General features: G+C 29.2%; 2 protein-coding genes and 2 pseudogenes across 3 annotated transcripts; all 4 read right to left on the bottom strand.

Moving 5' to 3' along the window:
* LOC149062665 (uncharacterized) overlaps window positions 1-26,708 on the bottom strand; it is a 410,648-nt pseudogene that overhangs the window by 378,065 nt on the left and 5,875 nt on the right.
* Window positions 10,565-12,157, bottom strand: LOC149062668 (uncharacterized; annotated as a pseudogene).
* Window positions 19,075-26,259, bottom strand: LOC149062666 (uncharacterized). 2 transcript variants are annotated; one of them, XM_089217105.1, is made up of 9 exons: window positions 25,612-26,259; window positions 20,979-21,215; window positions 20,604-20,804; window positions 20,383-20,532; window positions 20,150-20,311; window positions 19,982-20,038; window positions 19,616-19,860; window positions 19,374-19,551; window positions 19,075-19,300 (listed from the first exon to the last, which is right to left on the bottom strand). In XM_089217105.1, the coding sequence occupies exons 2-9, from the start codon at window positions 21,211-21,213 to the stop codon at window positions 19,143-19,145; spliced, it is 1,386 nt and encodes a 461-aa protein (XP_089073231.1). In that variant the 5' UTR covers window positions 21,214-21,215; window positions 25,612-26,259; the 3' UTR covers window positions 19,075-19,142. The 2 variants fall into 2 exon arrangements, with proteins under 2 accessions (XP_089073231.1, XP_089073232.1); XM_089217106.1 differs by lacking the exon at window positions 25,612-26,259 and having other exon boundaries at window positions 20,979-21,354.
* LOC149062667 (uncharacterized) lies at window positions 21,944-24,455 on the bottom strand. The gene has a single exon (XM_089217104.1). It carries the CDS (start codon window positions 23,503-23,505, stop codon window positions 21,952-21,954), a length of 1,554 nt encoding a protein of 517 aa, XP_089073230.1. The 5' UTR covers window positions 23,506-24,455; the 3' UTR covers window positions 21,944-21,951.

Raw genomic sequence — 26,708 nt, 5'->3', positions numbered from 1 at the left:
TTAAGTGTCTCACTTTAATTTTACCATTTGATTCTGTATAATTTCGTGCGGAATTTAAAAAGTCACTATCTTTATTTTGAAAAAATTTGGAACCTTTTTTAATATACATATTTCGTTTTTCCTCAGTTAATGTATTCCAATTTCCGGGATCATTTGATACTAATGAATTGTCCTCAACTGTTTCTGGAGAATCAACGAAATATTTATTAAGGCTTAAAGTAGGATTTTGAGATACTTGTGATTGTTGGTTAATTGTTATCGTTTCTTGGGATATTGGTAAAACTAAATTAGTTTCTTCTTTGGGAGGAACAGAAGAAAAAAAATCTGTAAGCTTAGGTAAAGAATTTATGATTTTTTTTTCGTTGATTTCTTTTACGATTGCTCTCTGCCTCTTTGAAGCACCACTAGGATATGAACGCTTTGACATTTTGAAATGACAATATTTTTGTCGATAGTTAGAACATCTGGAAAAAATACAGTCGTCTTCTACAAATATTCGATTCTGCTCTATCAATTTTAAACAGTAACTAATAGACCGTCTAGACCTACATGCTACATGACTACGTCATATGACAAATTAAATACCTATTTTATAATAATACTAAGGAAACAGTTTGTATCAAATTCGCAACATTTTTAATAAATTAAATAATAATTTTAAATAAACTCTCGTCTTGACCGTATCGAATATATCATAGATAAATAATAGGTACACAGGAACTGAATACGATTCACGGTCGGCAAATTGTCAATCACTGGTGATGTAGAAATAATAGAAAGAAAAACAATCGTTAAAACACGTTAACCGCCATATGCCCGCCGGCGGTCATACTACAACGTTCAAATTCTATACTTTTATGCCCGCCGGCGCCCATAGTTGATCATTACTACCACGCCACATGACCCGCCGGCGACCATAAATTCATATTTGATCAAATGCTTATAGTTTTTGTGGCGTTACGGTAATGCATTTTGAAACATTACCATGGCGTAGAGAAGAACATGACGATTCTTTTGGTATAAAAAAACACAACATTTTTTTAATTTTAAAGATTATTATGTTATAACAAACATATCATTTGTATAGTTAAATTTGGAATTAAATTGGTGCTTATGAAACATTGACACAAGTAAAATACTGTCATTTTTTATAACCTGTTAATGTTTATTGTAAATAAATAAAATAATACTATTACAAAAGCAGTTTAGTTATTACTAAAAAGTATCATAAAAAATGTTTAAAAACAAATAATTGTCGATTAGCTGATAAATTAAACACAATTAAATTTTAGTTTAAATAAAACACATAATTATATTATATAAAATGAAGATAATAATTTTATCTAATAATTAATTTACATGATTTTTATTAAAACACTCAATGCATGTATACATTTTGCATGTTGAACAAAGCGTATTTACCTTTTTGGTTGCAAGTGCAGCTGACTTTGAACCTAAAGCTGTGGTTTTCTGTGAGTAGCAGTGAAAGCATCTTTTTCTTATTTTCCTGTTCCTATGGTCCCTTTCTACAGATTCTTCAAAAACATGTTTGACTCTTTTACGTTTATTATTTGAACTAGACGGCTCTTCAGATATGTCGGTTGATTGATTTAACCCTAACAGTTCATCTACCAACATTTCTCGAAATTTTGTAATAGAAATTTTTTCGTTTGGAAGTTTCTTCATATTATACACAATTAAAGCATTAACCACCGATGTACCTAATAAAATTTCAGTGGCTACTTTATGGTACCATCGTATTGATTTACGTATCGGAGAACTATAACTTGATAGTTGGTCGGATAAGTCTATCCCTGCCTTTCCAGAGTTGTAGTCTATAATTATTTTTGGTTTTAAAATCGTTACATCATTTCGATTCTTTTTGCCTGTATCGATCATTTCAATACCATGTTTGGTAGACAACATTGCAACATCCCGTTTGTCGTGCCATTTCGCCACCACCACCCCATCTGTACTTTCTTTTCCAATTATTTGTCCTTTTTTCAATTTTGTTTTTAAAACTTCAGGTAACTTCACACGATTCGTTCTCAATGTTCCTACCAGATGTGTGTTGTTCTTCAATAATTCACGAGCCAATGGCATGGATGTATAAAAATTATCTGTAACTACAGTGCGTCCTACATTTAAATAAGGTCTAATTAACTCCATTACAACTCTAAGTGCTAAACCTTTACCATCTACCTGATTTTTACCAGCATATACTTGTAAATCATGTGTATATCCATTTTTTTCACATATTTTAAATAGTTTCACTCCATATTTATGAGCCTTCCCCGGTATGTATTGCTTGAATTTCAATCTTCCACGGAATGGAACCATTGACTCATCTATTGCTAAGTACTCATCTGGTTCCATGACATTTTGAAAATTTTTTACAACACGTTCAAGCAAATCACGAACTTTATAGATACGATCATTGTCAAGGGTTTTCTCGTTATCCGCAAAGTGCCAAAATCTTAAGAGTAATTCAAATCGATTTCGGGACATTATTTTAGGAGCAACATTATTTTTGTATCTAATTTTGGTACTCCAATAACTTTCTAAACTCGGCATTTGTACTAAACCAAACCACAAGAGTAAGCCCATAAACTTTTCAATTTCATCTAAATTTGTTGGTGACCATTTAGAGAATCTACTGGACTTGGTTAGCCTGCTCTTTGATAGAAACTGTTCAGCGTTACGATTAGTTTCAACTACCATAAGCTCAAAAATATCTGTACTACAAAATAACTTAAAATAATTTAAAGCTGAGGCATTATCAGGAATATCAATTTTGAAACCTGGAGTCTTATTGAAGATAAGTGGTTTTTGGTATGTTCCTGATACATCGAACCAAACGGTAGCAGATGTATTATGATTATTTTCAATATTGACATCGTGATTATTCTCTAAAATTTTAAATAATATGTCAACTAGATTAAAATATTTGATTTAAAATTATGAATAAAAATTCCCGCGATAAAAAATGTGTCCCGGCCCAAATTATGATTATAAACGTCCGTATTGTAAAATACAATAAAATAAAATAAAGTAAAAATAATCATTTAAAATTTAAAAAAATTAAAGTAAAAATAAATAATAAGTATTAAATAAAAATAAATAAGGTTTTCTTACCTGTATTAGTCGAATCTGCTACTGAATTCTCTGATTCAGAAGGAAAATAATCACGATCAGCATCTGAATCGTCAATTTCACTTAAATCACTAAAATCACTCAATTCATCACCAAAAAGTTCATTAACTATCTCATCATCATTGATACGCTGCCTCTTTGGCCTACTCGAGCTAGCCATTTTGATTTAAAAATTAAATTAAAACAAACACAATTCAATTTGGAAAATAAAGTATGTTTGCCGTTTGGTCGCCGGCGGTCATATGGCGTCAGAAGTAAAATCATATTATCACCACGCCACATGGTCGCCGGCGACCATACAAAGTTATAACAATATTTAAAATTAGAACTTATCGCTGATAATTTTACTCTTGGAATCAATTTAATAGCTACACTAGAGCCAAAGATATAAATACATACAAATTAGTAATAACTTGGGAAAACACACTTGGCGTATCAATAAACGACCGCCGTATGACCGCCGGCGGGCATATGGCGGTTAACGTGTTAAAAACCTAATATTTTTCACACAAACAGATTTAATTATTGAGGTTCAGCACCTCCATTTCGACAATCATTCTTACACAGTTACACATTGATTATTTTCTTCGTCATAAACGCATAATTAAGAACCGTTCTTAAATTGTTATTTTCTATTTAGTTGAGTGTGTAATTTATTAATTTATAATTATAATAATAATGAAAATAATAAATATTAAGGTTAGTGTAAAGTTTACTTACGTAAGACAAATTTTTTTTGAATTAAAAATTAAACGCACACGAGCCAAAATGTAGATATTTATGTGGATTATCCGATTATATGTGTGTGTAATGTTCTATGAACTGCAGCTGTACAGTCAACAATGACGATTGACAACGGCGTCGACGCTACAGCTTATAAGATAAGATATTTCATATTATTTTATAAATAGCACTCGCAATACTTCTATGTGCTTCTACGTAAAACAAATCGAAATAACCGATAACGGCGATAACATAGCGCACGTAAAAATAATGTACGTGTAATGTGGACCAGAAATAACAATAAAATTTAGAAATTAATCAAATTGTATTATTTTGATACAAAGCTAATTTAAATATTTTTTCGTTCGAGATTTATATTAAAAACATTCAAAAAAATGTAAAATTATGATATTCGGTAAATAATGTAATCTATGTGAATTTGGGGCCCTTAAAATTTCGGGGCCCCGGGCCCGGGCCCTACGGGCCCATGCCTTAAGATGGCACTGATTGTAGTTGCCTTATTATTACCAGTAGCCAAAAAACGAAGAGTCAACATCAATCGTTCACCAACACTTATAGCTTGACGCATATTTGTATCCATTTTCTGGACCATTGGTGCAATCCACGAACTTAATTCTTCAAAATCTTCAGCAGGCATCCTTATAAAATTTCTCAGCTGTGAAGGGTCTTTCATTCTAAGCTCTCGGGATAATGCATTATACGCACCATGCAATTTTCTTCTTTGAATCCATTTATTATATGACATTACATTATATTACATTACATTACACGCGCAATTCCAATTATATATATACTCTCTATTATTTTCTCAATTATATTATATTCACATTTATATCTCAAAATTATTCTCATAAATTTTCACTTATATTCATTTCATATTAATTTATACCACAAAATTATTCACATATAACATTTATTTAAATTCACTTTATACTCATTTATTCTCTTTATAACACTTTTATCGGTACATATACCATTTATATACTCAAAATTTTCCTACACTTTTATACATTACCTACCATATTATTTCTTTAAGTAGATAATATATATATATATATACACCTTCACAATAAATTTTATACGATGGTCCTAACAGATCCAAAGGAGACGTGACAAAGCCTTATACTTAAAACCCAGATAACAATTTCTCAACTTAAATATTCTGAGAACTTTATAACTAAGTTTCATCGATAATGTTATTTGTTTTATGTTCTTATAAATTTTTAGAAATATTTTAAATACAACTTTTTCAAAATGTTTCAAATGTATTATTTTGAATTTAATTTAGTGACAACGTTTAAAAAAAATTTAATTGATAATGTTGAATAACATTATTTTTAATATATTCTTACAAGATGCACAACAAATTAAATTTGTAGGTTAAAAAATAAAACTTAAAAAATATTTTGAAAATGACATATCAATAAAGTTGAATAATGTTAAAATAAAATATATTCTTTAAATGTTCTCCTGATCCTTTTTTTTAAAGCAAAAAACATAAAATGTAATTTTAAATAAAAATGAGTCATGCTGTCCAGCCTGTCCAGCTAGGTACATGAAAACACGAGGTAAAACAGTTAATTGAATACAAAATATTGTAAAAAATTTACTTATATAAATTATAATAGGTCTTGGATTCATATTTGTATTTAAAAAATCTGTAAATGTGTAAATAAATGTAAAAAAAAAATGAAAATATGGAAGTTTATAAATAAAAAGTGGGCAAGTCTGTATCGCTTTGCTGTATAGTAAAGATTGAGATTAGGTTACTATAATGGATGTGTTAAATTTGAATGCAATGGTAGGTATAATTGTATACGAAAAACGATAGGTACTAAATGGAGATGATTAATATTTAATTGTCAGTCTATATAGGATATATTATATTACCTATATTTAAATTACATAATATTAATATATGTTTTTTTGATAAAAGTAATTAATTTTTAAGTATAATTTCGGACGAGTTGCATATTTCCTTACGACAAGGATAAAAATATTACGAAATATGTCAAAATTACAAAAATTTTATGGATTTCTCAATTTATTCATAATCCCAATGCAAATTTTCGCGATATGCTTATAAACAAAAATTGTGATTAACGATTTTTGATTTTTTTAGTACGATAAGTAAAACTCATAATAAACCTTGTATTCAATTTTAAAGATTTTTGGATAGCCAATTTTTTTATAAGCATTAAAAAAAAAAACTTTTATAATTTCTTTTGATAATTTAATCGTAAACAGGTAACGCTTATATAAACATTAGATTAAAATAACAAGTATTTCACAATAATTCGTTTTTGAGTTACAGCAAAATAAAAAAATCAATTTTGTCGATACCTAACAGATAATACGTAAAAATCCTGTTTTTTCGTTACTTTTTTAGGGTTTTTCCTCACGCTTTTGAAAAAAAAATTGAAATTTTTTACGTTTGACCCCTCCAAAGTACCAGATAGATGAATTTTCTTTTCAAAGAGGGGCTGAAGTAAAGAATCAAAGCATTATTTCTACTTCAAACCGTAATGATGACAGACTCAAATAAAAACATCCATTTTTGTAAAATCAAATTTTAAAACAATTTAAACGCCGTTTAAACGTACAAAAAAATGTACCTCCCTATATTTCTTTTTTATTAAAAACAAGAAAATTAATTTTAAAATGTCAAAAAGTAAATGGTAATTTTATTCTTGTTGGGTTCTATCACAGGATAACCTCCCTCCTCATGTTATCATTGTTGTATATTATTATTATTTTTGGTATTATTCACTAATTTACTTAAATAATGCAGTATTATAATACTATTCCTTAGTATAGCATACATTGTAAATATTATTTTTTTTTTTTAAATCTAAAAAAAAAAAAAATGTATGCAAGTTATAAAATAAATATTTAACACTAATTAAACAATGTTTTAATAGGTAAAATTAATTTGTGTATAAATAGGTATCTACATTTTATAATATATTAATATATAATATCTATGTAATAAAATAATTATAAATGTTAAGATCAATTAGATATTTAATATTTAAACTAAATTATATGCACCTAATTTATTTCATAAAGGTATCATAAAATAATTAAAGTACCAAGTAGACAAAAATTACTAATTCATATATTATGTACAAATAAAACTGGTCCAATATTAATGTAGTTTATTTTATTTTATAACTACATATTGATAAATGTTTTAAATTATACACTATAATAATATTGTAGTAGTATTTCTTAAATTTTAATACTCCTACTACAAAAATTTAATTAAAGAGTTTAATTAGGTACCAAGTAGTTTTGTTCAAAATAGATAAAAGCATACATGGAAAAAATGTTTAAACGAGATAAATCAGTAATAAGGCGAAGTGTGAAACGAGAAATGAATATAATTAAAAACTTATATTTCAAAAAGACTAGTAGTACTAGTAGTGGTACAATAACTCATACAATAAATGAAGATCAAGTAATATTTATAGCTACAATTATTACTTAGACAATTAAATCAAATTGTCTGTCATCAACTAATACAGATTGTATATTATATAGTCAAAATAAATTGTTAATATTATTTATTTAAAAAATTAATAGAAAAAAGGAAAATGAATTATGACAAATTTATTGATGATGAAGATGAAGATAATATAGATACATATGACTCTGATAAAGATGCAGAATATAAATTACCCAGGGTTTCAAATGGTAAATTAGATATAATTATTTATGTAACTTCTCATATTATTATTATTAAAATCTAGCTGTTCAGTTTTATATTATATAGTATGCTATGTAATTGTTTGTTATAAATTATTTTCATAATTATTATTATTATTATTACTTAAATTAGATTATTCAAGTCCAAAAAGTCCAGCAATGATTGAAAATGATAAAAGTGTTCATTCAAGTCCAAGCATTTTCAATTCTCCTATTGGGAAGTTTGTGATTGAGGACTATGTTTCTGATTCTCCTAATCGAAATGATGATTTGATGATTTATCCATCTCCAAAACAAAAAAAATCAACAATATTTATGTCACAGCCAAGCAGTCATACAACCCCAGTGTTAAAGACAAATAATGTTAAAAAAAAGTTATTTTCCTCACAGCCATCAAATCTATCAGAAGGTATATAATATACTTTTCTATTTATTTGTTAGTATCATATATTATGTATTAATTTGTTACTATTTTTCATGAGATAAATAGGTTTATGTAAACCTTTTTATTTCAAAATCATTCTGCTAATAATTTTAACTGTATCTAAGTATCTTATTAGAGACAAATATTGAAATTTAAATTAATTTTCAGGTATACAAACAATACAAACGCAACAAACTGAAAACAATAGTAATAATAATTCTTCTACCTGTAACATAGAAATGCATAATGGTGGTATGTTACTGTTATATATAAATATTTAAGCCCCCATCATTAATTTTAGAAGTATTATGTGGTAAATAAGTATACCAATAATCATACATCTATTAATATTAATAAAATAGAAAAAAATATTCAAGACAAAATTGTAGTTTAAAGATCTAAATATTAATAGGTACAGACTTTAAAAAGTAATCTTTGAATAAAATTATACAGTGCATATTGCAGTATAATGTTTTAAGTTGTATAGTTTAGTTTAAAAATCTAAATTCTAATAGGTACAAAATTTAAAAAGTAATCTTAGAATTATATAGTGCATATTGCAGTATAATGTTTTAAGTTGTATGCATATCAACAATTTCCATGTTAGATAACTATTGCTTAAAAAGAACAATATAGGTATCTTGATTATTTTTATAAACCTAAATTCTATTATAATGTAATTTTTTATATAGTTTGATTTTTAATTTATTAATAATAATATATTTATTTTTTAGATTTTCAAAATCTTGTCCTGGCTTTATTAAATAAAATTAAGTATGAGATATCTAATTTGAGCTCAACAATAAATATACAACAAAGTACTATTAATGCATTTGATACATTTTTAAAAAATACTGGGCAAACAATTGCTTCTCAAATGTCTAATCAAAATTCTGCAATAACACTTGATGACATGTTTCCAATAAAAACTGAGGAGGAACTAGAAATATTTGAAGAAAAAATTAAAGGAGATAAAATATTTCGAAATACTGCGGTAATTTTACATAATTAACCTAATATAATTACTATATTATTATAGTATAATTAGTTATATACTATAACTAATTATAATAACTCTGTATGTTCTATTTAAATTTGAAAAAGCACTTTTACATTATTATTATAAAAATTATTAACCTACCTAGGAATTTATAATGTGGTAATAATGAACATATTTAAATCCATTAATTTTTTCACAGACATCAAAACTCTCGGTGCTAATAGGTATTAAAGATATTGGTGATAGCACTAGGCGTTTGATGTCCAAAATATTTGAAGATGAAGTACTTTGCAACTATTCGTTATTAGGATTTAAGAAAAAAAGAATTTTTCACAACTATCTACCTACCGTTTACTAATTGGTAAATAGAAATGTATAATTAATTAATTTATACAATTAATGTTTTATCCTCACAACATTTAAACATCAAAACACCGAAATTATAATAATAAAATTCATAAGTTATAACTATAAATCACATTTAACTTATTGAGTTCTAAAACAATATAAAAACATTAAAAACTTAAAAGTGGTAACTACAATTTTGATAATAATTATTAATTACATTTTTAAAGAAATTGTATCACAGTATTCGCAAAATAAATAAATTAAACTATTATAACCACTAACCAAATAAGACCCTAACAGACAACAGTATACTTACTGGCTACTGCCTACTGGGTCATTGGGATATAATAAACATTATGTTTTTATTTTACTATTTTTATTTTGTGATAATTACATTATCATTATTATTACATAATATTCTGTTAAAGTCACGACCACAGATTTATAAAAATACTTATATAAATATTTTTATATATCTGTGCTCACGACCACGATTTAAGATATACAGGTTGCACATCGACTACTGATAAGCAGTGTTGCCAGGTTTTCATTATTCAATATCGCGAATGTAGTATACATAAATCGCCCAATATCGCCGCCATCTAGTGATTATAAAAGTAGCCCAAATCGCCGTCACAAAAAAAAAAATTATGTTTTAGGTGTTTAGTGCCTACTAGCTAGTGACGTAACATTTTAAATTATCGGTGATTTATTTTTATTTTACTTGAGTAAATTACCTGTAATATTACTTTTATACGGTAATATTGAGAAATTTATTTTTCTATACCAAATCTATATAATATTTTAATTTAAAAAAATCAATAAATTAAGACAGTCTTGAGCTGGGTATATTTTATCACAAAATATTATAACAATAAAAAAAAACATTTCACTTGTTTATGCTATTTTAAAACAATTCAACATAATAACATATTAAATTATATAAATAAAATAAAAATAATTGTTAGTAACTTTCAGTTTCATAAAATATAGAAATCAATAGAGTGATTAATATTAACAAAATATACAAAATATATACAAATATACAATATATACAAAATATAAACAATTCATTTAACTTATTAGCCAATTTAGAACATTACAATATATAAACAAAATATACAAAATATATACAAATATACAATACATACAAAATATAAACAATTCATTTAACTTATTAGCCAATTTAGAAAATTATAATATTATAAAATAAGAAAATATTTTAAAAAAATAAAAACAATAAGTCAATCAATAGAAAGATCATCTGCATTAAAAAGTGTTACAGTTTCAAACATATCATCTGTCATGTCTTCGGTGGATGCAACTGAGTTTTACAATCATAATCATACATACTATCATTAAATAAATTTAACATTTCTTTAGTAGGTGTAAAATTTACACAGCATATTTTTTTTACTCTGCAATGAAGCTTTATTCTAATTAATGCTACTAACATGTTCATAGACATTCTATTTCGTAATTTAGTTTTAGTCGTATTCATCACACTAAATACCCTCTCTACAACTGCATTTGATACTGGTAATGTCAAAACACGAAGTGCAAAATTACTTAATTCTTTAAACATTTGTTCTCCAGTAGCATTTCTTAATTTTGATATTTCTATCTAACACTCTAGAAGAGAAATATCTTTAATATTTTTACCAGGGAATACTTCTTCAAATCTTAATGTTCCTAAATTATTCCATTGGACTTCTAGTATATCAGTATCATTATTAGTACCTGAGAAATATAATACATTAGTACCTACACATGTCACATACTATTTAAATTATAAGATTGTTTAACTTAATATAATATTTACAATATGGATAAATAAATAACTAAACACATAATAGTGTTAAATTAATATTCATACCAGCCAGATCAATGGGAAGTTCAGAAAATGATGGTCTAAATCCCGTTATGTTAAAACATTCTTGTGGTGACAAATTTCTCAGTTTTTCCATCACAGCCACATTATGAGGAAATCGTTTTATCATTTAACGACACAAAGAAAAAATGAACATAGCTCAACGTTTCATAACTTTATTCGATTGTTCGCTATTAATTGACTTGTTTGAAATGCTAATATCAGATTGCTTTTTAAATTTATATCCAAAATCTATAGATGTAAGAGGCAAATGAGCATCAGGATAGAGTAATGCATTTTTCAGCTGTTCAATATCTAAAATACTAATCATTTTACCATCAGTGCTATTATGAATAATTTTAGATAGGTATATGATTTGGTTTTAATATGCGCTTAGCCATAGATATAATTAACATTTTCAAATCTGCATACCCAAATCAATGTTTGTACTTTGAAGAACAAGATTTACTTGAGTTACAGCATGTAAAACTGGATTTAAAAACAAGAGATAAAGTAAGTGAGTTTCATCATTGAACATGTCAGATAACGTTCTAGAAGTATAGCACCCTTCTTTACTTTGAGATACAATTCCGAAATGCGTTTTCAAAGGCAGCCATTGAGTAAGCACAGCTTTTACACAATTATGCCAGGAAAGCCATCGTGTCGTGGATAATTGAATTAAGCAAGGAGGCTGTTTTCCATCATGCAGGGCTTGGAATAAATTGTTATATGTCATTTGCCGTAACGAACTATGCGAAAACCAACTTCTGGATTCTCTAAGCAAGAACTCTAAGCTACTTGGAAGCTCTTCGCATGCATTAGCAGCACATATATTAAGAGAATGACATACACATTTTATTAGTTGAAGATGAGGAACTTCATTTCTCAAAAGTGTGAAAAGAGATTTATTTTTTCCACATAAATTGCTTGCACCGTCAGTTCCTATACCAACTAAGTTTTGCAACTTTAATTTTGATTTTTTAATGAAATTCACGAATACATCTTTGAGTATTTCAGAAGTAGCTTTTTCAATTTCAGTAAAACCTAAGAACTCTGTTACCATGTTTGATGTGGAATGACTGAAATAGCGTACACAATATGCCATGTATTTATTAGTACCAATATCCGTTGATTCATCAATAATGATGGAGTATGGATTACTTCCAATATCTTCTATTAACTCGGTCAGAAAACAAGGTTCAATAACATTTATAATCAGTTTTGAGCATTTAGTTCTATGCAAATCTAATGATGAAAAGCAACTATTTGTACCACTCATGGCTTTTAGAAGTTCACCGAGGTGGTCAACACTTCTGATTGCAGAATGGGTTGCGATGAAAAGAGCTATCTTAAGGTCTCTAATTTTGTCATTATTTGATTTAATACCAATTCCTAAACATATATTTTAACATTTTTAACTACAAGTACTATTCAATTCTTAACAACATTAAGTACACTAAACACTTTTAAATTATTGTAGTAATACTTACCGAATGATGTTAAGGCAGGTTGTTTTTTAACGTTTAAACTATTGTCTCTTTGTTTATGACAGTTAGTAGAAGAATGTTTTACTAAATCTGTCTTATGAGCTCGTAATGGTGTCCTACATAACTTGCAATATGCTTCTCCTTTGCCTGCGAATTCATCAGGTGCTCTTTGAAGCCATCCTATGTAGGTTGTAAAATTATTAACATTGTTATACTGCATTACTGCAATGACTATAAAAGTTATTTGAATAATATACCTGAAAAGCATGGTAAGAGTTCCCAATCCTTGTTATATTTTTTTTCGTACTTTGAATACTTCCCCATTACTGAACTGATCTGCCAATTACAGCGTAAATTTTTTTCGGAAAACGGCTAAAACACGATTTAGAACGTGTGAAATTAACGTAATATGACACGGCGATGCTGGTGCGAGGTGGTGCAGCGTCGGCCGGTCAGGTGTGGTGAGGTAGTAGTGATGTGGTGCGGGAACACCCAAGAACTTACACTACGGTACGGTGAAATGTGGCTAGGCCACGTTTATTCACTAATCACGTGTTTGAACAAAAAGAAAGAAAAAAAAACGGTTAGGTTACCACCTTCGAATGTGGAGGTGCCACTGGTTGCCGCCGTGTGACCATCCGCCATTCGGACTGTGTCTGTTTGCCCGTAGATGTGTGATACACCGTATTTACGGGCTACGGCTGGGCTTACATACGATTTTTGCGCCTGCGAATCTAATAAAGCAGTTACGAAGCCTGACGGAAATTCGAGTTCGACCGCAGGGGTCGGAATTTTGTCCGGGCGTGTTCGCGTGCCGTTATTATTTGTATTGCCATCGGTTGTGCGGGACAACTGGTTCTGAACCGCGACAGAGACTGTTTGGTAGTCGGTGTTAACCGCCATTACCATACTGTCCCTATCGGTTGTCACTGTGCCTATCCGATGGTCTACTTGCGCAGACTGACCTAATGCGGAGGTGTGTGAAGCGTGTGCGCTGTGTCCCCGCCACCCGTGTGGGTGGACACCCGTGTCTCTGTTGCCTTTGTCCCTACACCTGTAGCTCCCCCAAGAGCCGGTTGTGGTTGAACACGCGTGTCACCGGTGAGGTGAGCGTGTTCGGTGGTGGGGTGGTGTAGGTTGGGGGTCTGTGACTGGGTGTCTATAGTTGTTGTGACGGAATAAATTTTCGTAGTTGGCTGTTCGTTTTGACGAACTACCACACTACGTGGCTGTCGAATGCCTAATTTTTTTCCGTCCGTAATGCCGACCTTTGGTGATGGTGCGTGGGGGGGTGGTGATGAGTCGGCGGGAAGGTCTAGTCCCCGTCGACTCCCCCTCCTTTTCCCGACCTAGTCGGTTTGTGTGGGCACTCGCTGTGCCAATGGAGTTCCCCACAATATCTGCACGGTCGTGACGGTCTTGGTTCTGTTGAACCTACCGGCACTTTTTTTTTGACCGGGAATGACTTTTGTGGGGGATCCCACCCTTTTTTGGGTTTTGGGGTCCATTGTGTGGTGGGCGGGTTGGTTGTGGTCGTCACCGGGTCCAAAACGTTCGCGATGCGTCGAAGCTCACTGAACGTTACCGGTCGGTGTAGACGTATATGCGTACGGAATTCGTCGCGCGTTAATCCGGCGATAATACCTACCAATTCCGATTCGGATAGGCCAGTATTTACGCGGCGTGCGAGCTGATTTTTATTTCGCACAAATTCCGTTAGCGATTGCCTTGGCGTTTGTCGTGTTGACACAATGTCGGCGCGCAAACGAGACTGAATTTCGGGGTTATTGAAATTTTCGAAAAATTCCTCCCTAAATTCTGTCCAAGATAGGTCGAGCGCCCTGATAGAATTATACCATGTACTCGCCGTTTCTTTTAATTGCGGCTCGACCGCCTTGAACCAACCCGCGGGGTGTATACGCGCTTGTGTCAGAATAGCTTCGGTGTTATCTATATACCTAACGGGGTCCTCAGCCCTTGTTCCTGAGAACTGGGGTAAGGAGGACCTGGCCGCTCGTAAATCGTCGTATGGTATAAGCACCGATCGTTCCTGCGCGCGTGTATTGTACGGCGCGTATTGTGGCGCGCCGGTGGTGTGACCCGTTTGGTTGTCGAATGTGTCGCGTGCGAAAAACGGTCTGTCGTTTCCGGCGGTGTTGTGGCTTGCAGTCTGCTGAGCGCTGCCTACACCATACCCATTCGACGCACCCGACTGGTAATCCTCGTGTATACGAGTAGTTGTTTGTACGGGTGATGGGTGCGTTTCAAACCGCGGGACTATGTTGTTGAGTGGCTGCTGTACGGGGTCTAGTTCGTTTCGCCGCCATTACTTCGCCGCCGTTTATTTCGCCGCTATCATTTCGCCGCCATCGTTTCGTCGCCAACTAGTCGCCGCCGTCCATTTCGCCGCCAAACTATTCGCCGACGATCATTTCACCGCCGAACTATTCGCCGCTGATCATTTCGCCGCCGAACTATTCGCCGCTGATCATTTCCCCGCTATCATTTCGCCGCTGAACTATAATTCGCCGCGATTATTTTCTACGTCAATTAAATTCAAAAGTTCTCCGGTCTTATTATAAGTGTTAGGGTGGTGTTTTTAAATTCAAAATTTTGTTTTCAACATTCATCAGAAATATAATATAAAAATACGACTCCAAGTTAATTTGCCGTAATTTCAGAATGAAAAACGAATAACCTTTATGGTTATTTACTTATATTAATAAGTATCCAAATAATTAACCCACTATATAAAAATCCAATATATCTAAATGAGTACAACGTAGGAACCTAGTACCTAATCTACATACGAGATTTATATTTGTATTAAACTATTATGAAAAAAGCTCTTTGACATAAATGTAATATAATAAAACGCTGAGTTTATTTTATATGTGAAATTAAATGTTAGTAATTTTCAAATTTTAAATACTCTATAGGTATTTACTTATTTATCTTTCTGTCGCAGGCAATGAACTCTACGAATTCATTTTAGCGATCGTAACAAATAATAGAATATATTACTACCTAGGTATTTGCTATAAAATAATATTCTACAAATTAGTACAGTCAATCATAACGAACAATAGAATACATCACATATAAATAACAGCCTTAATCTCACAAAACGTATATTTGTATAAAGTGTCGGAATTGTAACAAGTAACTGTTGACCAGGTCACGAATTAGCATAAAAATTAGATATTAGTATTCAAAAAGGAAATCCGCAGCATACGCAACCCGTACAAATCAAAGGAAGTGACATGATTTATAAGGAAGCTCAGAGGACAACAAAGGCAGAGTGTACCATAGCAATTAACACCATTATATGCCACTCATATCAAAACTTATTGTACATTTTGTGTAATTTACTAGAAATAAACTATCACTAAATAATTTTTTCACTGTTAAAAGTTGTCTTTCAACCATTATTTAAAAAAATTCCAACATCTGGATCGCTGGCAGCTCGCATGCAATATTTCATAGATTTTAGATTAATGCTAGTAATTCCGGTGGCCAACAAAGGTAACCGACCACCAGTACCGGGTCAATAGAATAAAACTCTCTTGCGAGTTATTATTATACTTAATATAAAACCTATATAGATTTGACTACCTATAAAATATTATTATTTTTATTATTTACAACTTATTTATTATGGTGGTTCAGGATATTACATGGAATAATTATTACATTATAATCCAAAATTTATTAAAGCTATGTACAGTACAAATTATTAATTTGTCATGTTAATTTAATTTCAAAAAAGCTGGTAAGTCGTGGATGTCGCTCTGCTGTACAGTAGGTTAATGTAATAGATGGGATTAAATTTGAATGCAATGATCGGTATCATTGTATACGAAAAACGATTCTGAACGGAGATGATTTGTCAGTCGAAGATATAATATATTTAAATATTGTCATATATTCTATTTTGGAACAAATATTTTATTTTTCAATTAGGACACATTTTGCATAAGGCATAATAGTTAATCATTTTTTCCAAAAACATTGCATGTAGTTATCACAATTCATAATACCATCATATCATATCATAGATATACATATACCTGTTTTGAGGATACATTAATTGTTATCGTTACGCGATTTCATAAAAATTTAAAACTCAAACGTTCAAAACATTTTTCCTATAATGATGCTTCTAGTTTTCTCTATAGCTACTTGAAGGATAACTTATGGAAAACTTAGTGTTGCATTTGTAATACTTAGTTATAAACAAAAAAATTTTATGATTTTTCAATTTCAAAATTACTTGCAAATGTTCGCATTTTCGACAGATTTCGAAAAATATTGAACTATAAACGGTTATAAAAAAAAATTGTGACTATATATTTATTTTATTTTTCAACTGCTATTGTGAAAATATTTTAGGAGCCTTGTATTATATTTTCAAATGTTAGATATAAAAGGAAAATTTTTTATGAATTTCTATCTAAGATAATTTGAACATTGCCGTAATTTTTACGTATTAAGTCAATATTTGAACTTCAAATGCTAATAAAAAAAAATTGTGCCTATGTATTCTAATAATTTTTTAACCACTATAAGAATAACTTATGAAAAACTTTGTATTAAATTTTTAAGTATTTTGATAGGGCCAAAAAAATTTTATCGACACTATCAAAAAAAAATGTTCAGTAAAATTGAAAATTTCAGTTGTCTATAAAATCTAAAAAAAAAATTAAAATATTTTGAAAATTAAATCATGTAAAGAAAATGCCAATCTAAATAACTGGTAAAATTTTCAAGTATCTACGGCTTATACTTTTTGAATAATAACAAATATTTAAAATCGTTTGAGGATAAATCGTTATCGTTACGCTATTTCGTAAAAATTTAAAATTCAAACGCACTTAAAATTTTTCCTACAATGATGCATCGAGTTTTCTCTATAGCTACTTGAAGGAAAACTTATGGAAAACTTAATGTTGTATTTGTAATCCTTAGTTATAAAAGCAAAAAAATTTATGATTTTTCAACTTCAAAATTACTTGCAAACATTTATATGTAATGCGAATGTATTCTTGGCAATTATCATTTGCCAAAATTACGACTAGAGCCATCGAATTAAATGTTTTATAGCGTTTAAACTTTTCTATAATTGCCAGGTACGGGGATTAATGCTATCAATCATAAAATCAGAATCTCGACGATAATTTATATTTTGTAAACAACCAATGCCTATTATTTATACAAATGGTTAGAGCTGTTTTTAAAATCTATTTTTAAAAAAACGGGTAAGTGGATGTTGCTCTGTAGAGCCTCTGCTATAAGTTAGGTAAATTTTGTAAGAAATGGAAAAAAAAAATCATATACATTTTTACTAGGTACATTTTTTTTCTTATGGTAGATACGGGATATTTAAAAAGGCTTAGGGCCTAGGGCGGCACCTGTTCTAATTCTGGCACTTATAGTATCGTGTCACTTAAATCTAGTTCATAAACTAATATATAGGGCTATACATTTGTAGGAAAGTGTATTTTAGTTTCTGAACAGAGTGATGAAGGTATTGATTTAGGTATCATTTTACAATGATGTGTTTTTTTTTGTGTCTGTGTACAGCATAACTAGTCGAAATAATGCTTCAATTTCAAACTTTGGGGGAGGTTTCCGATGGCAAAGTGAATATACTTGGTGCATTATAGAGGTCAAAAGTAAACATTTTCCAACAGTTTACAAAAAAATCGAGAAAAACAAAAAAAAAGTGACGAAAAAACGGGAATTTTTACGCATAACCATCCCAATCGGGAATTCACAACAGGCGCAGTACTGGGTCAGTATCGACTGATACTGGTGCGCTACTGGCAGCCAGTACTGGCCATGTACTGGCGTATGTCTGGGATGATAACGCTATTCCAGTATTGGATTTTTAGTACTGAGCCAGTACTGGTATTTGGTTAAGGTGCAGTACTGCCCCAATAGGGAATTCACAACAGGCGCAGTACTGGGTCAGTATCGACTGATACTGGTGCGCTACTGGCAGCCAGTACTGGCCATGTACTGGCGTATGTCTGGGATGATAACGCTATTGCCTATTCCAGTATTGGATTTTTAGTACTGAGCCAGTACTGGTATTTGGTTAAGGTGCAGTACTGACTTTAACTGGTACCAGTATATAAATAAATAATTGGTATATATAATTATATAATTATGTTATATATTATATTATATTATTATATTAATTTATAAATTTATATAATTGTACCAGTAGAGTATATGAGCTCATACAAGGGGAGAGATGGTATAAATTGCAACATATTTGCAAGATATCCTGAGGAGTTCTGCATCACAAAAAAAAACATATAACCACTAATAATAATTACAATGAACTTAGTAAACTTTATTCATTATTTTTTAAATAAAAATAATAAAAATTATTGTTTAGTACTAATCAAAAGTAATATGTTCTTGGGTTTCAGAACTGCGTTTTGTATCAAGTCTCTCCCTCTTTCCACCATCTCTATCCTTGGCGCCAGAAAACCAACGGCTAAGTTGACTAGAAATTTCTTTATTGTCAACATTTGTTAATTTGGTGGAGACCACTTCTAAAATTAAAATATAAATATGAATTATTGCTGAATTTTTTTTGAAAAAAAAAATAAATGGTTAAATACCGACCAAGTAAATATTTGTAGGTTTCTGTCGCAGAAAAATTCAATTTTCTTACACCGTTTGTTTCTCTCCCAAAGGCAGTGTAGAGTAATTGTACATCTTTGGTAATAATTCTAGGAATTAATGCTGTAAAAACTTCTGACACTTTTGTTGTTTTCTTAATATTATACACCATATAAAATTTCTGAAAGATTAAATAATAGTTGATAATAATAAATATTTTATATCAACTCAGGAATAATTCTTACCAGTTTTTTTAATAATTCAATATTAGTTTTTAATTGTTCATCAAAGGAAAGAAAGTCTTCTAAATTAGTTTTTGGCAAATCAATTATGGTCTCTTCTTGCAATAATCTATCAATATCTGCTGTAGTAGAATTCATGTGGAAAATAGCCCTAGTCATTTTTGCTTCCTCTCTTACTCGGTACTCTATGCTCCTGCATATGCTCTTTACTGCAGAATCGATATCTGATTTGGTTGCAGCTTCTTTAGCTGAAATAGATAAAATTAATACATAAATATATGTATATTAATTATATCCTAGTTTTGACTAAACTTAAAAGTTTAAGTGTAAAATGAATTAAAATCTAATAAATATGTTTGTATAACATACTCATATATTTACTATTGCAGCTACATGTTGCGCAATGCTGATTTGACATTCTTTTACCTTCAACAAACAATTAATATTTTTAAATATTATTTATAGAAAATTGTACACATCCTCAACAAAAATTACATTTTAAAAAATTTACCTATTATATTTAATCAAAGAAATTACCATTTATTGTTTTTTCTTCATTGGCTGTAGTTTTTAATCTTTTAAAAGAAAAAGAGGTTTTTGAATGTACTAACTTTTTTTTCTTTTTATTAGACACTTCAGAGATATCAGATGATTCAGATGTTGGTACATCAGACTGTGAATAACTAGCATCTGATTCACCTGAAATAAAATAATCAAACAGAATTTAAAATACATTTTGAAAAGCACAATTATTTAATCAATGAAATTACCGTTTATTGTTTTTTCTTCATTGGCTGTAGTTTTTAATCTTTTAAAAGAAAAAGAATTTTTTGGATGTACTAACTTTTTATTCTTTTTATTAAACACTTCAGAGGCATCAGACGATTCAGATGTTATCACAAACATTGAAGCATCATTGCCTGTAATAGTTAACATTGACATATTAAACTAAACTTATTTTATGTTTTCATAATTATGTTTAAATGATCACCTTTGACTTTATGTATTCCAGTTGTAGAGTATGATTTACTAAAAGAAGGGATGTCTTTTAGAGACATTCCAAGCTGTTCTCCACTTAGTTTGTTTGGTTTACTTTCGCCTTCAGAGCTATTTCCTTCTTCAATGGTACTACTCTGTATGACAGTATCAGAGAATGCTTTTTGCATATACTTGACACCTTGATCATAATTCCCTGAAATTTTTAACTTTAATAAATAACAATATACAATATTATTGAATATGATTAATAATCATTGATTATATCATAATATATTATTCACATTTTTTTTGTGAATAGTATTATTTACTTATGTACATTGTAAATTGTTGTGTATCTATTTAATAGGTACAGTTTACAAATACTTACGGGCTTCTTTCATTAGTGTAATTTCAAAGCTTTTCCATGAAATCTTGTGGATAGATGACATTTTGCTCATTTGGTCTATTTTGCTATATTCATTTTTATTAGGATATTTGCAGTATAATTTTTCATCTTCAATAAAGGTCCATGATATTGGTATTAAGTCTATGGTAGTTTTATCGCATTTTTTAATTTTATTAAATTTTACTAAAACATGGGTTGTTTCTTTTTTAAAGTCCATGGCTGTAAAAATATTACAATGATTATATCTTCATCTATTTTTATTAAGTGTATGTAATTTATTTAATATTAGGTACATTATGTATAGGTATTTAGAGTAAGCTTAGATTATTATCATTAAAATTAAAATTTTATAATTATAAATAATTATATTATTATAAAGAATTGTTATGAATTATGAAGTAATGTCACTGCATAGCTATGATTTCCATTTTCAAAGAAAACACATTTTTTTAAAATATTATCAATAGAAATAATTCTTTTTTTATTGCTTAATCTACCCAATTTCATAATTCCAACTTCTGAAGATTTGCAAGGGAATTTGAAAGCATCAGTGACAGTCTTGTATACATATCCATGTAATAAAATACGATTTTGTTTTCTTTGAATTCTTGCAATACTAAAAACATCACTAGAATCCAATTTTACAATGTTGTTTGGTTGAGTAGTATTCAATTCAAGCCCCCGTAGAATTATGCTTTTTAAATCTTTTTTTCTTTTATGAGTTAGGTCAGGGTTGATTATAAGGAACTTTTTCTTGTTTATAGCATTGTTCATCATCATCTTTGGACATGCCTTTTGCTCGGAGATTCTTCTTACTAACTGTGCTAGAGGCTTATTTCTACCACTAATCATTCGTTTGATTTTTCCAAGAAAATTTTCAAAAGGGAATGCGGATATTGCAGACAAAGGCATATTAGTGTATTCTACATCATCTGCTATATGAATCAAATTATGGCTATTCATAATAATAACTAGATCCATAAAATGAAGGAAGAAGTTCAAAAAATTTTCTCAGTAAATCCCTAGCATAATTTGTATTTTCAACACATAATTCAGGATCATTTAAAATTCTACATGCAACTACCAACAGTAAAAAATGATTGTACATTTTTTTGTTTAGAATTTTACATAGTACCAGAGCCCCACAATAGTTTAAAAAAAATCTAAACTGTGTGGCTTTCCAGTGAGTAAATGAATCTAAGTCTAATTTTTTCCTTTGAAATTCTTTTGATACATGTCTTGTAAATATTTTTAAAATTGAATTGAAATGCTTTATTTTGTTTTGGGAAAGTTTACATTTACGATTAACTCGCATTTTGGCTCCAAGAAGTTGTTGCAAAATCCATTTCATCACACCAAGATAAAGTAGGTGCATTGAGTCCAAGAAAACAGAATTTACTGGGTCAAAGTCTGGAATATCTAGTAGCAATGACCTTCCATCTAAATGGTGCTCACGTTGCCGTTGTTTTATAAAACTTCTTTTTGTCCGAAGCCTTGAATTTATGCTGGGATACACTCTTTTATGGTTTATCGTCTTGCCCCTTGTCTCACAACGCTCACATGAGTAAAACCCACCATGGCCTTTACATTTCTTGATGAATGCTCTTGCTGGGGTATCACAGGAAAATCCAATAATTTCTATTTTAAACATTTTTTGTCGAATATTTAAACCGTTTTTAACTAAATAACTTACTTCTTGAACAAAGTCTTTTATAAAATCGTTAATATTTTTAGGTTTAGAATCACCACTGTAAACTGCTACAATAAATGGTTTTGTGTCATATTTGTCATGCACAATAAGTCCCAAGTTTGGCCAAAATTGTTGACTTGAACTATTGTACAATGGTAAGCCATCAATATTAAATAATAAACGTATGGTATTTTCAGTATACTCATCAGAGATTATACCTTTCAATCCTTCTTCAATTCCAAAATATACATATGACCCATTTGTGTTTTTTAAACTTGTCATTACTTGAATGTTTTCATTAGACTTGGTTTGTAGCAAGCTTGTTGCTGATTTAGGTAGATCATGATTTTCAGACCGCAATATATCAAGCAAATTATCAATTAACTCAACCGTCATATTGCTTCTGAATCGTACAACAAAGTTTTGTGATTTATCACGAAGGCTTGGTACCGGGCTTGGTACTGAAGAAGATAATATATTGTAATCATCACTACTGTCTGAGTTTGATGAATTCTGAGAAGATGATAAAGAAGAAGAATATTTATAATCAAGTGGATTGTAATCTGGTGATCTATTTAAGTAGTCTATAGATGAATCTGTTAGGTAAGATAAATCATAATTATCTTCAATTCTTGTTGGAAGTCTTATATTCTGAGATTCATTCAACACATTTCTAACAATACCAACTTCTAAAGGTGAATCTGAATTTTTAAGTTCAATATCTTGTGTTTGAGTAATTGATCTTGATACCTCTGCCTCGATTTCAGTAGATCGTTGAAATGTTCGATGTTTTTTCAAACGATAATATGCAGTACTCATTTTTGATTGCTTATATTAAATTAATAAATTGGAAAGTTCATCACAAACTGAATAACATAAACATCAGAATAGTTTAAATAAAAAAATACCTATTATTAATATTTTTATAATTTTTGAACAAATAATATATAATTTATTTAGATAATGCAGTAGGTTTTTAGGTACGAGGTACCTATATTATAGCTCTGTATATAGTTAAATTAAATTATTTTTATATTTAGTTTATAGTTTCTTATTAAAATGTATTAATGAAAGTAGGTATACATACAATTACAGTAATGAAACACCTAATAGGTAAATTGCACCTCTCAAACAAGACTACCACAACTAAAAATTCATCAATAATTATATCATATATGATGATGATATTATAAATTATGTATTAAAAAATTAAGAATGTGGGAAAAAATAAACGACCAGCCAAACTATCAACATAGCCACATAGATAAAGACAAAGTCTGATGCATAAATTGTTTGTATCCAAAAAAGACCTTATGTAATAATTTAAAACACTGCCATAATTTGATTTATGGCACAAAAATGTACATAGATTAAACTCACTGGCTCACTGTTATATTTTTAAGAGAGCATTTCATAATATTTGATGAAGACTTATTGTTAATTATGTTAGCAAGTATTTAAATTTTTAATTTTGAACACATAAGTAAAAAACACTTTAAAACATCTTAAATTTAAACTTCAAATCGCTTTTTCTCAAAACTTTAAAATTTGTGTTGTGGCATTCTTGTTTTAGATGTGTAATATTAGATACAAGTGCCTAAATTTTTATTACTACTTGATAAGTATAGTATTACTAAATAATAGAATACATAATTTGGGTCTAAGGACTGAGTTAAATATAAATTTGTCCTAAAAATGACTTTAATTTCATAAAATTTACATTTATAACTAGGTAGGTAATAGATACTTTTTGTATCATACATTTTTCAGTTTTCTTTTATAGGTACCCACTTAATGTTTCATCAATTTATTCAAAGACCACAATTAAAAATATTTAATAATTAATATATAAAATTATAATAATACGGTTTTATATTATTAAAAATAATTAATTATTAAAATTTAAAACTATAATTATTTTAAATTTATTAAAATTTAAATTTAAAAATAACCATTTTAATTACACTTAAATTAATAATATTAATTAAAAAAATAACTAAGAAAACTATAATTATAAATATATATATATATATAATATATACCTAATAATAATAGCAAATCAGTGGCGTATATGGGAATTATTTTCACTATGGGCCAATTTACCCCCACCATAGTTACAACTAAAAATTTTTTAGGGAACTGGTGGTTTTAATTATGACATAAATGATACAAATATAGGAATTTAAACGTATTAATATATATTTATTATTAAATAAGATATATAATAAATTAAGCATTTTTCTAAAGTAGGTAGACTTAAACATTTTTTGACTTAATATTATGTAAAATTCATTTTTCTATTTTTTTTTCAAATAAAAATATTAACGATTTCCTCAACATTTAGAAGTATGTTACGATGAACAGACTACAGGTGGGCCATGGTATCATAAAAATATATAATTATACTAAAATGTTTTAATTGAACATGATATACCTACATATGAAATTTCATTTCACTATGGGCCCGGGCTTAGGGGGCCTCCCCCCTATATACGCCACTGATAGCAATAATAAATGTTGTTTGCCAGGTACCTATTACTTATATAATATGATATATAGCGTAGGTATAGTAAACCCATTTTTTTGAATTCAGTTCTTGTTGATTATTAACAAATAACAACTAGCATTTCACGTTATACCTACATTTATAAAAATGTATTTTATGTTTAGTGTACTATGTCAGTAGGTAAGTAGGTATTTATATAAATCTAAGCAATAATTTACAATCCAACTATAATAATGTATTAGGTACCTATGTATATATATCTACTTATATACTAAACAGTTAAAATATAATAGGTACCTATTTCAGTTGTCCATGTCTATTTGTTTGGCCAAGATCGATTATCATGAGGCTTGTTATTATTAAAGCTAAAGTCTACTATAATATTATTATTTATTAAAATATTATGAAACAATACTTACCGAAAATGTTTAATATAATCAGGCGTTGTGTCACACAGATTAACGTTTATACTTTATAGAAACTTAAACAACTTAACACAAGTGTAAACTTTTAACTGAATATATACTATAAAACGTTTAATAAATAAATATATAATAAAATCACGGTCGTATTATACATTTATACCACATGGATGTAACAAACATACAGTTTTCGATGCCGTTGTCACTATTGTCGTTGTGACGATATTATGACGATGTGTATTATATAACACGATGACGGGCGGCGGCGTTCGTTGTCTGTGCGGGTCTTGCCGTTAAACGGTTTTCCCAACTATTAAGTGATAAACACACCACAAATAACAAAATAATAGTATTTATTTATAGGTACAGTCGAGCCGTGATAACTAATTAACTTGTGTTTTATTCCCCTAGATATATATTTGTTCAATTTTAACCTCGAGTAATTTTTTGACTACAGCTTTTGAATATAATATTGCTAATTAAATTAAAAATATGTAATCATCATCAAGTTTTTAAATACTTCATTATGAATATCAGCAATGATTTGAGTTGGTATATACAATAGCCAAACTATATTCCAACATTATAATTTATAACTCGGTATTATTTATTTTTGGCAAACAAGGAAATACACTAAAGAGACATGTCAAAATCAAACTAATTAATATACATATAATAAATATTTTAGTAAAATACATTTAAATACTCAGGTTATTTTTCGTAATATTATATTATATTGTATACAACGTTGTATGGCATTGATACAACTTAAATCCAATTTTGATTTATCTAGAATCTAGATGCATAATAATTACCAATTAGATCAAAAATGTTTGACATTGCCAACCTACCTATATCCAACACATTTACCAATACATAAATGCTTAATCAAAGATTGAATATAATAATGATACTTAAAAGTAGATATTATAGAAAAAAAATATCGAATAGGTACCTATAGTTAATAAAAGAAAAAATAATAGTAATACATTTTCAAATATAATTAAAGACAAAAGTATTACCTGCTAAGTTATTACCATAAGAAGATTAGCGGGAGAGTTCAAGTCGTTCAAGATATAATTGTTTGTTGAAAA

This window comes from Diuraphis noxia, unplaced genomic scaffold (genome assembly GCF_037042655.1).
Source record: "Diuraphis noxia isolate RWA-SAM2 unplaced genomic scaffold, SU_Dnox_SAM2 contig0001, whole genome shotgun sequence".
Lineage (NCBI taxonomy): Eukaryota > Metazoa > Arthropoda > Insecta > Hemiptera > Aphididae > Diuraphis > Diuraphis noxia.
The sequence above is the reverse complement of the archived record's forward strand: the minus strand, read 5'-3'. Positions and strand labels throughout refer to the sequence as shown.

Excerpts from the sequence above, each read along its gene's own strand:
- LOC149062667 (XM_089217104.1), bottom strand. The coding sequence starts at position 23,505 with ATGAGTACTGCATATTATCGTTTGAAAAAACATCGAACATTTCAACGA.
- LOC149062666 (XM_089217105.1), bottom strand. The coding sequence starts at position 21,213 with ATGGACTTTAAAAAAGAAACAACCCATGTTTTAGTAAAATTTAATAAA. Across the intron at positions 20,312-20,382 it reads TGAAGAAAAAACAATAAACG|GTGAATCAGATGCTAGTTAT; the intron begins GTAATTTCATTG and ends ATTTTATTTCAG. Across the intron at positions 19,301-19,373 it reads AACCTACAAATATTTACTTG|AAGTGGTCTCCACCAAATTA; the intron begins GTCGGTATTTAA and ends TTTTAATTTTAG.